The sequence below is a fragment of the Hevea brasiliensis genome, chromosome 4, assembly GCF_030052815.1.
Source record: "Hevea brasiliensis isolate MT/VB/25A 57/8 chromosome 4, ASM3005281v1, whole genome shotgun sequence".
NCBI lineage: Eukaryota > Viridiplantae > Streptophyta > Magnoliopsida > Malpighiales > Euphorbiaceae > Hevea > Hevea brasiliensis.
Window position 1 is genome coordinate 115,691,975 of NC_079496.1, and position 13,220 is coordinate 115,705,194.

A 13,220-nucleotide genomic window follows, 5' to 3' on the forward strand; every position below is an offset into this window, starting at 1 on the left:
GCTGACAATTGCGCATCTTGACTATTAATATATGTAGATTTTATAATTTAATACACATGAAATTCCCATGAATCAACCGGTGAGAGATTAGGAGACATAAATTCAAATGATCTCAACTACTAATTTCTGCTATTGGTTATTCAGAATTACAACTTATCTAAGTTTCGATTGAGCAAAACTATAACACCAATCCATACCCAAAATTTGTTGTTGTTGGACTTTGGACATGAATACAATCTGCTAACCAAAAACTTACCGCGTACAAATACCATTCAAAGTGCCGGCGAAGTTCAATTTCAAGAGAAAAACCCTCTAAGCTTATAAAGAAATAATGTGATGATGAAAGTAGTAAGATACAACCTTTGGTTGGTTCAAGTAAACAAATTCTAATGCCATGCCCTCTGTAATGGTAAACAAGGTTTTTTTTTTTTTTTTTTGCCCCCCTCTTATTGGATACAACCAAGCAATCCGAGATTTGTAAAACTAAAATTGCAATCGCAGTTTGCCTGGTTGAGCCTAAACAATAAATCAATCTGGTCATATTTGAAAGGAAAACAAAATCATTATATACACAGGCTCAAAACACATCAGACGCATGATACTGGACAGGAGTTTGTGCTCACCTGGCCTTCAAAATACATGGGAACCTGCAGATCAGGGAAACCATAAATCTTACAGGTCAACAATCCTGTGCTAAACCAGGATGTTTTGGCCATCATATCGGCCCACATTACACATACAGCATCAACATAGAATTGCTTCACTAAGAATAAGCAAATAACAGTAACTAGTTGACAACTATTGATTAACCCCCACCACCAAAAAAGTAATGATGAGAAAAATAGAATAAATAAATAATTCATTGCTTGGCCAAATGAAACTATGCAGCAAGTTAGAAGACATAACCTAACTGCTAAACTGGTGTAACATACAGCACAATTCGCTACGCATCATGTTCCAGATGCAAATCAACACATAAAATTAGATAAATGGAAAAGCAAAATGATTAGAAGATAGGAACAATGCAAGTCAGTCAAGAGTATATCTACAATGCCAATATCATACCAAACAACTTTCAACCAGAATTATCGACCGCAAACATGATTTTTTTTTTTTTTTTTTTTGAAATGGGTTCAATGTACTGATAAGGAAGAAACAAGCTTGCAGACCAAGCAAATCATATTCTTCAATTGAACAATGGCAACAACATAACAAAACTAAATGAGAAGAAAGAATCACTAACCAGTTTGGCTTGTCAAACCACAAAAGCTGCAAGTAATGCATGCAGTACAGCCCAATAGATCATAATACTAAGTCTCAAGGCAGGCTGTCGCATTAGTGCCCGATCACAAGAAACCCTGGTATACACACATGTAAGATTAATTCAATAATCTAGGTAAGCTTTGGATTAATACAGACCAAAGAACAAAAATAGAAAATGCATACCATAGACCATCAATCATGTCAGTTACAGGTCGAGTAAATTTTGGGACAATTCTTGATGAAGTGAGTGACTTGAAACCATGAACTGTAGTGGAGGAGGGGGGAGAGGAAGAATCACAAAAATGTCGTGTTAAATTATAAGCCAACTTGCTGGAGCAGGGAAAAAGGACAACAAAAATTCCTCGTATAGAACTAACCTTTTTCATCATCTTCATCTTCTAGTCTACTAGTGCCACCAGGATCCATGTCTATAGCAATAGCAACTTGATCATTATTGACTTTACGCAAACTGCGAACTTGAGAAGCAGTGGAGGGCCCAGGCACTGTCCATTTATTTATCTGCATGAAAGTACACCAAAATTAAGAAATTTTTACAACAATAATACTATTCATCAAATTGGACACTGCAACTAATAAAATTCTCTTTTGGAATGACAATTATTAAAATTAGTTAATAAGCTTAAACAGTCTATAATGTCTAACATCATAGCAAAGCATTCGCATAATACAAACAGATAACCAGCAAATATTGCAGGACATACCAGGACCACACAGTCTCCAGTCAGAAGTACCAACTCACATGCACATTTGTGATCACCAATATGCATTTCTGGTTACAGGGTGATACACAAATAAAACTAAGATTGTTCCTAACAGAATGGAAAGTTCAAGTAGTCTTCTTCCTTTAGTTTGTGTGAGAGAGAGACTGATTCTCAATGCACTAGCGCAGGCACATGCATAGACAAGTCATTTGAATTATAGAACAAAATTCCACCGCATTTAAGTCAAAATGACACAGAATCAGGCAATAAAATTGCAATTCAAACATCTAGTGATCCTGTTATTCATAACTTACTATTTGAAATACCTCAATAATATTCGGCATCAAACACAAAATCTTCATGTTTTTGCTATTTTGAAAAGGCATAACAGAACTGCATATATGTTTATTGCATGCATTGACAGATGAAAAACCTTACCACAGGTTCAACTTCCAAAATTTCAGAGCTTGTACTGGTTGGCTGCCCCATATCACCAACTTCAAGCACATTTAATTGAGATTCCTTCTCACGCAAAGATTTCTCAAGAATTTCTACTCTGCGTGTTAAATCATCTACTTTACTTCTCTTTATTTGCAATAATGCATCCCTGCTCTCCAATTCAGACAAAACAGAAGTAATCTTTTTCTGAATTATTTCTCTCTGCTCGTGAACCTGACTGCTATCATCAAGATTGACATCTAGAGAAAACACTGTGGCTATCCATGTCAATAACTCATAAAGCTCATCTGAATTTCTCTTGTTGCTTATCTGAGATGCAACAAGAGCATCATTTGTGCATCTAGTTAACTCTTGCCTTAAGAAAGAGATCTCAGCATCACGATCTTGCAACTGTGATTGAAGCTTTTCAACCTCAGCAAGGAGACTTTCAGAAAAAAGATGAAGCTCATCAAACTTGCTGACAGTAGTGGAAAGCTTTTTCACAACCTTCCCACGAGAGGCTTCAAGGTTTTCGATATCTAACTTCTTTTGCTGGACAATCTTTTCCAATTCCCCTACTTTTTTTGTTAAATCGTCCATCTGAATTTCCTCCTCATCAAGAGCTTGCATTAGGGCTTCAATTTCTGTAACCAACAAATGGAATTCATTATTCTGGAAAAGCTAACCTAAATGTTAAATTATAACAACTAAAATAGCTATTTTCAAAGTCAAACGATCTCACCTTGGTCTTTGGCATTAAGCGTATCAGTCAGAGATCTAACTTTCTCCTGTAACTCTGTTGAGATGGTTTGCTGATCTTGAAGTTCCTTTACTCTCTGCTCCAAGCTATTCCGCTCAACTTCAATCATGTCTACCTTTTTCTCTAAATCATGCACCTGAGATTTTGAAGATTGAAGATCTCGGGAGTAGCTAGTTGCAGCAGCTTCTGCTTGCTTGATTTGACTGACAAGATCCTTGCAAATTCTCTCTCTTTGAATATCCTTCTCCTGAAGCTCCTTCTGCAAATTTGATATGGTAATTTTCATTTCCTTCTCGTTACCCTCTATAATCTCACCTTTTAAGCTAGCAAGATCTTTCACGGCCAATAACAATTTTTCTGCCGTAGTCTTGACATGTTCCTCGGATGAAAAATAACTCTCTCCACCAAAGGGAAGTCCACCATCACCATAAGTTGCTGGTTTCAAATTTATCCCCAGATTTCGAGCAGCCAAACTATTTGCGACAACTTCAGCTTTTCTATTTTCAATTTCCGTGAGTGATCTGGTGCAGGCTTCATGAAGCAAGGCAATATTCCGGCGCAATGTAACAATCTGCATGTCCTTTTCTTTTCCATTTGATTCTATAAGCTTAACGTCTTGCTTCATGGCCTCAAATGACTCTTTTTGGGAACTCATGTCTCTACAAGTGGAACCCATTAATTTGGATAGACTGCTAGCTTGTTTGTGAAATGCAGCAGTGTGTTCATGTAACATTTTATTAACAGCGGCAATTTCTTTAATGAATTCTTGCAAAGAAATACAAACTTCAGAAATAAAATCATCATCCAAATGCTCCAGCATGTTGGTTTCTGATGAAAAATCCACAAACATGAAGTTCCCCTGAGAAGCAAAGCTCAGATTAGAGAGATAAAATGACCAGTATACTCAACAAAACAAAAATGTTAAAAAAAAAGAGTAACTTAAAAAAACCCCTTACATTTGACAAAATTTGCACTTCAATTTTTTCTTTTTCAAAAAATGAATTAAAAGATCCTCAATTTTTTAGTTTCCCTGTACTTTAGTTCCTCCATCAAAATATTATATATCTTAGTCCCCAAGTTATAACTTCGAATAACATTTAAGTCCTTCAATTTAAACAAAACTACTTCATAACACTTAAAAAGTTATAAGGTGAACGACTAAAATGTTGTTTTGTCAGTGAAGGACTAAAAAGTTATTTTACTTGAAATGTGAGAGATTAAAATGCCATGGCCCACAAGTATCTAATGCTTGCGATCAAAGTCATACTCAAAACAAGTAAGCCATGAATAAAGAAACATGTTCCAATATAGAAGGGGTGACCTAAATGCACAAGGCAAGGCTCTTTGCTTTATAAGGGCTACAGGAAGATCATCAATCATATGCAGCCTACCCAGCAATTTTTGCAGAGAGTCTGTTTCCACAGCTCAAATGCATGACATTTTGGTCACAAAGGAGTAACTTCAAAATTGAAAAAGGAGGAGAAAAGAAAAAGAGTTTCACTCAGAATAAAGTAATACCCAACGATACCTTGTTTCCTAAATTGCTGGCAGTGATGTCATCATATGCACTAAAAAGAGGTACGCGAACCACAAGGTCAGCTTCTGCTCTATTAAGGCATGACTTCATACCAGACTCCAGATTTTGCAGAAATTCCAAGTCCTTGGAGAAAAAACCAGCTAGTAAATTATTGATATCAGAGAAGCTCTTCCTGAGTTGATCTGCAGCAGATTTTAACAAAGCAAGCCCAGAATATTGTTTCTTTTTCTCCTCAATGTGATCCAAGGATAACTTTTCAAGACGTGAAAGGGCTTCATATTTTGCAACCTCTGCTACCTCTCTATCATTGGAAAGCTGTGCAAGTTCAATACTGACTTTGGCCAGCTCCTCTTGGAGGCTATCATTCCTGTCCTGAACTTCATTCAGTTCTGCAAGCAATAGTTCTGCTGCTCTTCTAGATTTTCTAGACTCTTCCTCTGAAGAAGCCACAGCAGCATGCAGATCACGGCAGAAGTTAACAACTTGTTCCAACTTCTTAATGGGGTCACTGTTATAAATTTCACCACTAAGGTCAATGTCTCCTAAAGTATTCAAAACCATGGTTAAGTTATGTTCTTTCTCCTGCAAAATGCGCTCACTTTCAGCCAAACGATTCCTCAAGAACAAACTCTCAGATTCAAGGGCTTCCACCTTATCAGAGAAAGTAGTTAAGTCTCTCATTTTCAATTCATATTCTGCAAGAGAATTTTCCCGGTGCTTGATCTCAGATTTCAAGTGTTCCAACTCGGTACTCATCTCTTTAATACTTTGTTTCAGACTATCACGTTGTTGAATCAAAGACTTTCCTTTTCTAACTGCAACATTCAACTTATCTCTTACAGAAGTAGACTTCTGCTCCTCCTGACTAAGTAGCTCTTGCAACTCCATCTTTTGTCTTTCAAGTGCTTCAATCTCACAAATCAAAGATTGTTGCTTCTCCACATATCTATCCCTTTCCTCCTTCACAAGTACCAGTTCACTCAACTTCTCCTCCAGCTCTTTCTTCAGAACACCCACATTTGGTTCAGTACTATCCTCCGCATCTCTCTTCAGAAGAGCTACATCAGATTCCAAATTATCCAGGATATCTCTAATTCTCTCTTCACCAAGATTTGTATCAGCTTCTTTAGCATGTTGCTCCTCAACTGCATCTTTAAGCACAGGTTTCATCAAAGAAAGAGGTGCGTAGTTTTCTATAAGCTTCCTCAGTAGTCCTTCCAAGCACTCAATACTATTCCCACCAGAAATCAAATCTTTTGCACCAGGATCCTTCAATGCATCACAAACCAAATCCTGCAGTCTGCATATCTCGCCATTCATTTGCTGAATATGCTCTTCATTCCCAAGCTTCTGAAGCAATTTCTCCTGCAAAGCAGTGACTTCGGTCTGCAGTTTTTCATTGTCAAGTCCAAGCTGGACTGCCTTTGCTGAAAGTTTCTCATGATCAAAGCTCTGAATCTCCAATCTTTCAAAGAGGTTGTCTCTCTCACGGATCACTTCTTGAATATCCATCTGACAAGTAGATAATCTCCTCTGTGTCTCCTCCAATTCAACATTTAGGCACGATATTCTCTCTTGAGACTGTTCCAAATCGGCAGTTAGGGATCCACAATAGTTTTGGAGTTTATCAATGTTCTGCAGCAGAGAGTTCCTATCATTATAAGCCTCACAAAGTGCATTTCCTAACCACTGAATCCTATCTTCTGGTTCCATAGATTGTAAGTGTGCAGGCATATTAATCCTGTCCAAAAGTTCCTCCCACCTCTGCACCAACTGGTTCCTCTCCATTAATGACTGTTCCAGCATTTCATTTTGTTCAGCCAACCCAAAAAACTTACCTTGAAGGTCATCATATTTTCTTCTCAAATCATCCCCTGAATTTGAACTTGGCTGTATATCCTCCTTCCAGGCATCCATCACAACAAAACCAGCATCAGAATAAGAACCAGCTGCAGAACACTTCTGGTCCAAGTCAGCTGGTGGCAAAGAGTTTCCAGTGGCTGATCTGGCTAACCAATCAACCTTTTCAATTATATCTCTTGAATGAAAATTCTCCGGTAGATCTAGATCTTCTAAAATCTCTTCTATCCTTTGAAGCACCGAGTCTTTGAGAAGGAATGATTCTCTTAATGCAGTAGCAGAGTTGCGAATGTACGAAAGCTCAGATTCAAGAGACTCCACACGTTCTCCCGCCTCTGAATAAGTCTTCAATTTTGTTTCTAACTCACGCAGTCTGGTATCTTTCAGCTGTAACTCCTGTGAACATCTTTCCAATTCATTGGATGTTTCTGACAGGGACTGCTTGAGACTGTCACGCTGCACGACCAATCCTTTCCCCTTGTTAACGGCAATGCTAAGCTTCTCTCTAATTGAAGATACCCTATGCTCCGACTGTTCAAGTTCACGCACTTTCTCCTGTAATTCGGATTGCATACTGGAAAGAGCTTCCTCAACTTGGTTTAATTTTTCTTTGAGGAGAAGGATTTCTGTTTCATGCTGAACTTTCAAGGCAGTTAACTGATGCATCTTTTCCTGTAATTCTGTCAATTCCTCCTCCTTCGATCCAAACTCTTCCCTACAAGAGCTAACTTGCTTATCAGCCTCCTTGCATTTATGAACAAGGAAAGACACCAATGACTCCAAACGCGAAATAGGAATTCCATCCAAGTCCACCTCACTGTCTTCTGGTTTAACTAGACCCTCAACATGTTCAATTAACTTTTCAATGGAACTTAGATCAATACATCTTCTGTTCAGTTCCTCAGCAGCTTTTGTTTTACTCATCAAGTCCAAACTAATTTGGTTGTTAACAGACTGTAGATGCAGCCTCTCAGCCAGAAAATTCTCCAATTGTGCCATCAGGGTTTTGTACACATTGTAATCCACAGGACCAGGCAACTCCTCATCTTGTATGTCAATATCAGATTCTCCCAGGAAGCCACATGAATCTGCCACAAGTTTCCTAAGCTCACAATACAACCTACGCAATGTACCACAGGCTAATTCATTCTTTGCTAATAAATCATTCCACTTCTCATTCACTTCTTTGAATAAATTAAAGGTTGCTTCATGGTCTGAGAAAGCCACTTCAAGTTTCTTCTTCAGGTCCTCAATGGTTTTAATAGCTGCATTAACAGAAGCAGTAGCATGGCTACTTATATCCATGTAAACATTACTGCCAGTTGCAATGAAGGAGGTGATCAGAAATCCAGTAGAGTCATCAAGCCTCTCAACTGCTTCAATAATCTGAGAAACAGTAGAATTCCATTCTAGCTCAGCTGTCAGTGCCCTATCAGCCGCTTCCTTCTGGAAAGTTTCCAATTGACCACGAAGTACAGAAGCCAGCTCATCTGAACTTCGCTGTAAATCATGCAATTGACTATGCAATTCATTAATCCTTGATTCACACTCGGACAATTTTTCACCAAGCTCACTGTTTTCAGCTTTAAGACTACTGTCTTGTTTCTTCAAAGTTTCACAAAGAACCTCTAGCTCTTGGTTCTTTTCTTTAACATCAGAAACATGTTGCTTTACAGCTTCATAAAGAACCACAAGCTCAATGTTGGTTGCTTCTAAATCATCAGTGTGTTCCTTAATGGATACAGACTGAAACTTAAGCTCTTTGATTGTGAGATTAGCAGCACTTCTCCCATCTCTCTCTGTCTCGAATAATAACCTCGCATTCACAGCATCCAAGGCTAACTGCTTAAGTACTGCCTTCAAATCTCTTATATGCTCTTTTGTTGACAAAAATGGATCACCTACAGCTGATGGATCATCTATCATTGCCCTTTCCTCTGCCTCTTGCTCGTCGTGATGCACCTTTGACTCAAAAGCCTGAATTAGTTTTGATACAGCTGGAGCTGCTACTTTACCAGTAGCTCCACTCAAGGATCCCACCTGTAAATGCATACCTTCAATTGCCTCCTCAAGTTTTTGCAAAATTCTTTCTCCTTCCTCCAGGTGTCCTTTCAAGACTACAAAACCCAAAGAATCATCGAAGACTTCTGGCTCAAATGGCACAGGTAGCAACCCACCAGAAAGGCCATCAGACAGTTCACCATTTTGATTTCCAAGCATTTGGTGAGACCGCTCATCAACAGCTTCTTTCTCACAGCTTGTGATCTGTACTTCCACACCTCCTTCTTGATTTGGAAATTCCCCACCTTGACAAGTTCTTAGGGCTTGCTTGTCATCAATTTCTCTAAACTTAGCTCTATGTAGTTCTAAACTGCTTTGAAGAAATATGTTTTCCTCAGATAGCTGTTCAAGATGCATTCTTACTTCTTTTAGCTCAACCTCTAACTGTCTGCGTTCCCCATGATCCTTAGATATCCTCTCATGAAGAACAAGAAGCTCAGATGTAAGTCTCTCCATTTCACGATCAGAATACTCCTTGTCCTCTTCAAGTTTCTTTCTGTCCTTCAAGACCACAACAAGGTCTCCCCTTAAGTTGGCATTTTCCACCCGTAGGGCTTCCACCAAGCCTTTACAATTAGACAAATCCATGGATAGCTTCTCATTCACGTTAGCAAGACACTCCTTGTCCTCTTCAAGCTTCTTGTTCTTCTCTGTCACTGAAGCAAGAGTTCCACTTAAGTTGGAACTTTCCACCTGTAAGGCTGCCACTGAATTCCTGCAGTCAGCTAACTCCTTCAACAACTTCTCATTCTCACACAGACAAACAAGCTTTTCCTCCACAAGTTTCTTTCTCTCCTCAGTCAGTAAAGCAATAGTCTGATTTAAGTTCTTATTTTCAGCATGTAATGCCCCCACCAATCCCTTAGAGTCAGCTGACTCCTTCAATAAGTTTGATACATCCGATTGTGACATTTCCAGACTGTTCTGCAACTCGTTTGCTCTGGCAGAAACTTCCTCAACCTCTGCCTTTGCCGCATGGAATTGAAGTTGGAGCTCCTCCCTCCCACTAACAACAGCAATGAGTTCAGACCTGCATTCCACAAGCTCTTCAGCAAGGGATTCACACCTTTCATGAGCTTCATTGAGTGAAGCACGAAGCACAGACAGTTCATCATCCAATTGTTGAAACAGGTGATCATACTCCATTTGCATATATGACTGTTCAGTAAGTTGCAATTGCAGTATATCCTTCGTACAGCTTGTAAGGAATAATTCTTCCCTGAGTCGCTCCATTAAACAAGGAAATCCATGTTCCAGTGAGATCAAAATATCAATCGATCCTCTTGACCTAAGCAGCAATCTATAGTCATCTTCACTGAGCCCTTTTATCACATCAATGAGCTGCGAAAGATTGATTGGGCTTGCTTGACCCGGAGGAGATGCAGGAAAGCCATCAAATGAATTCGTCAATTTAGTCAACAGAGGCTCTTCATGGCTTTTAACCACAAATATAAAAGAATCCTCAGGCATATATTGCTGCTTACATGCCTCTGCAATCCCATCAGCTTGAATGCCTTCCTCATTTTTTCCACAATAACCAGCCCCAGACAGCATCTCAGCATCTTCTATATTTGATGGACCCACATGAATGACTTCCCCTTGTTGATTTGCCACTTCGTTAACACCACCCAAGGTTCCATCTGCCACCGAAAGAGACAAAGTAGATGCCAGAGGCTCATCCATCTTGTCTGTAGCACTGGCAGGAGCAGATTCACCACATGCGCCATCATTTTGGTTCAACCAATATGCCACATCAGCCATACCAGTCTGTTCAGAAGCTACCCTTTCTCCAGTTTCAGCATTATCACCATGCTCAGACAAAGCCAGTTTCCCATTTCCTTCAAGTCCTATGACACTGCTTCTGCCAAATTGCTTCAAACCCAAACCATCAGCTTCCTGCATTGCCCCTACCCAGCAACAAATGAGAATTTAATTATACATCAAATCCACACATTACTTGCCCCAATCTTCCCAACTGATTTTCCCAATAAGAGGAAAAAAAAAAGATTGAAAATAGTAATGAGAGAAGAAGAGCACAACCTACATCCAGTACCTGATCTCCCCTTGCATCAGGAGTATCTTCTTTTGATGGCAATAACTCCTCCTTTTCCCTACTTCTGCTCTCCAATTCAAATGTGACAGAAGTATCATCCATAGTCTCAACTATAACAGAAGGGGCCAACACATCAATCCTTTCCACATTACTAGAGTTTGATGAGTCGATATCATTCTCATGAACTCCCACTGCCTGCTTATCCATATTGGTGTCATCAATCGATGATGTGTCAGTTATCATGGGAATTGACAATGGATCAACAGCCGCAATATCGACACCAGAAACCACAGAATTCTCTATTGAATGAGAAAATGAAGAATCTTCAACTCCCAAATTGGAATCGATGTTAGACACAATTTCCCCTTCAAGAACCTCTGGCAATGCTGTTGAGTTGGCTGTATTTAATACTGCATCAGTACAAGATTCTTGCTGCTCAGATTTGCCAGATTTTTTGGAGGATTTTCCATGACTGCTATTACCTTTACCATCCTTCTTCTGACGAAATTGTTGAAGCTGATGACAGGAGAAAAAAAGTTTAGATCCCAACAAATCATATTCAATCTTTGTTTGATTGATGAGTTAGTGAAGGAGAAGAAAAACAAAAAAAGCAACATTTCTGAATCCAAGGGAGAGAACATAAGTTGTGGTTGAAGCAAACCTAGCATATAAAGTTAGCTTATCCGAGCTTGATTTCCCATTAAAGTACAAAATTATAATGGAATAATTCATTTTCTTTCTCTTTGGTTCCATAAATCATTCAACCTATATCTAACCTCACAAGACTGTCAACAAGTAGAAACCCCAACACTCTATTCAACTGTTAAAGAAGAAACTAATAGGAAAGAGGAACTATTACTATTAAAATTATGCCATGTTTTTTTGCAAATTCACAAAAGTAACACTAGGAAAAAAAAAAAAAAAAAACAAAGTACTGCCAGTCACGTATTACATTCTAATAATGCAGCAAAAAAAAAAATCTAAGAGCAAAAAAAACCTAAGTATTTCACTTCAAATTTGACCCCAGTGCTTCTCGTTTAGTCAGTGAACTATCAAGAGCCTAAAAAGTCCAATAAGTCTAAAACAAGTAAACTCCTATTAAATCAATATGCATAGTAAATGAAATAATGAATGGAATACCTTTTTACGACCAGCAGCCAGCAGATCGGTACGGCTCTTATTCTTGTCCATCCAATCCACTCCGTTTTATGATCCCACAATGACTCCTGGTCAATCAGACAATCACCACCTCCTCCTGGAAGTCTCAATCACCATTAAATCCTCCCTCCTAGCCATATCCCAGCAGAACAAAATCGATAAACACAAAATAAATAGCATGAAATAGGCACAAAAAAAAACCCTAATTCCATAATCTCCATCCCGCTACTAAGAAGCTTGATAAGATAAAAAAAATAAATAAAAGAAAAATAAATCACCTATTCATGTCTTTTCCATTCCATGGCCATTCAGCTTGGCAAGTTATACAACTGTTATTATAGAACTTAATAGGTGACAATTTATATTAACAGTCGGCAATCAAACTCTTGCATTTTCCAACTTTTTTTTCAGCAACCAAACAAACCATAACTTCCGAATTAGAATTTTTCTTAAATCTAAAATAAAAGCAAGCAATCCTAATTTAAAACTGAATAAAAAAAAAAAAAAAAAAAAACGAAATAGCATACTCATTTAGGAATCAAACGAAACGGATCAATTCGGGGAACAGTATAAAGAAATGGATTGAAGAAATGAAGAGTACCTTGATTGGGCTTGGATCTATTCGTCGTTGTCTCCAACTCTCGATGGTGATTAGGAGACGTTTGGTGAGAATTGCTTAGTTTATAAAGAACGTTTTCTCTGTGTGTATGGTTTTTCTCTTAGATCTAACGCAAACTTCGTTTTCCCCCCTCTGCTGGTGAAAGTGTAATGAGGTACGAGCAATACGAAATTACGGATAGGTTTAATACAAATTACACAAAAACGGTTGCGTTTTATTGTCAGGATTTCAAATCCCCGCCCCTAGTCGGAGCATAAATGGGTCAACTAACGGTTAGGATCCAAGATGGATCCTCGGATCCACATGGACCACAACCACTGAAAATATACGCATGGACCTCACTGCCCCTCGGGCTGCTCCCATTATCCAAGTGATCATTGAAAATGGGCTTTGCAGTGGGTGGACTACAGGCTAGGTATGTGGGCTCAGAGACTAACAACACTCTCTGCATGTGACCAGCCCAAAATTTCTAGCCCCGGACCTGACCTTGATCAAGCTACAGCTAAGCCTCGCCACGGTTCCAGTCCGCAACCGAAATCTGTCTGAATCAGTTTGACAAAAAATTTATCTTAAATCAGATTATGATAAAATAATTTTTATAAATTATATTAATTAAAAATACTAAAAATTTATTTAAAATTAAATTTAAATTTTAAATAAAATTTTAATATTTATATAAGAATATAGAGATCTGCTACTGATTTCATTCGCATAATCCAAAGATTAATGTCAACTTTTTTTTTTATTAT

General features: G+C 38.4%; 1 protein-coding gene across 5 annotated transcripts; it reads right to left on the reverse strand.

The window, feature by feature from the left end:
* Positions 1–101: 101 nt before the first annotated feature.
* On the reverse strand, positions 102–12,624 carry LOC110657277 (trans-Golgi network-localized SYP41-interacting protein 1-like). Of its 5 annotated transcripts, none has more exons than XM_058146154.1 (10): positions 12,454–12,624; positions 11,835–11,982; positions 10,695–11,210; positions 4,712–10,537; positions 3,166–4,042; positions 2,424–3,067; positions 1,641–1,782; positions 1,447–1,528; positions 1,244–1,358; positions 102–647 (listed from the first exon to the last, which is right to left on the reverse strand). In XM_058146154.1, exons 2-9 carry the CDS (start codon positions 11,883–11,885, stop codon positions 1,256–1,258), a joined length of 8,241 nt encoding a protein of 2,746 aa, XP_058002137.1. In that variant the 5' UTR covers positions 11,886–11,982; positions 12,454–12,624; the 3' UTR covers positions 102–647; positions 1,244–1,255. The 5 variants fall into 5 exon arrangements, with proteins under 5 accessions (XP_058002137.1, XP_058002136.1, XP_058002135.1 ...); XM_058146153.1 differs by having other exon boundaries at positions 10,686–11,210; XM_058146152.1 differs by having other exon boundaries at positions 4,712–10,548; positions 10,682–11,210.
* Between the last annotated feature and the right edge of the window lie 596 nt (positions 12,625–13,220).

Excerpts from the sequence above, each read along its gene's own strand:
- LOC110657277 (XM_058146152.1), bottom strand. The coding sequence starts at position 11,885 with ATGGACAAGAATAAGAGCCGTACCGATCTGCTGGCTGCTGGTCGTAAA. Across the intron at positions 3,068-3,165 it reads GCTTAATGCCAAAGACCAAG|AAATTGAAGCCCTAATGCAA; the intron begins GTGAGATCGTTT and ends TGTTGGTTACAG. Across the intron at positions 1,783-2,423 it reads TTTTGGAAGTTGAACCTGTG|ATAAATAAATGGACAGTGCC; the intron begins GTAAGGTTTTTC and ends ACTTTCATGCAG.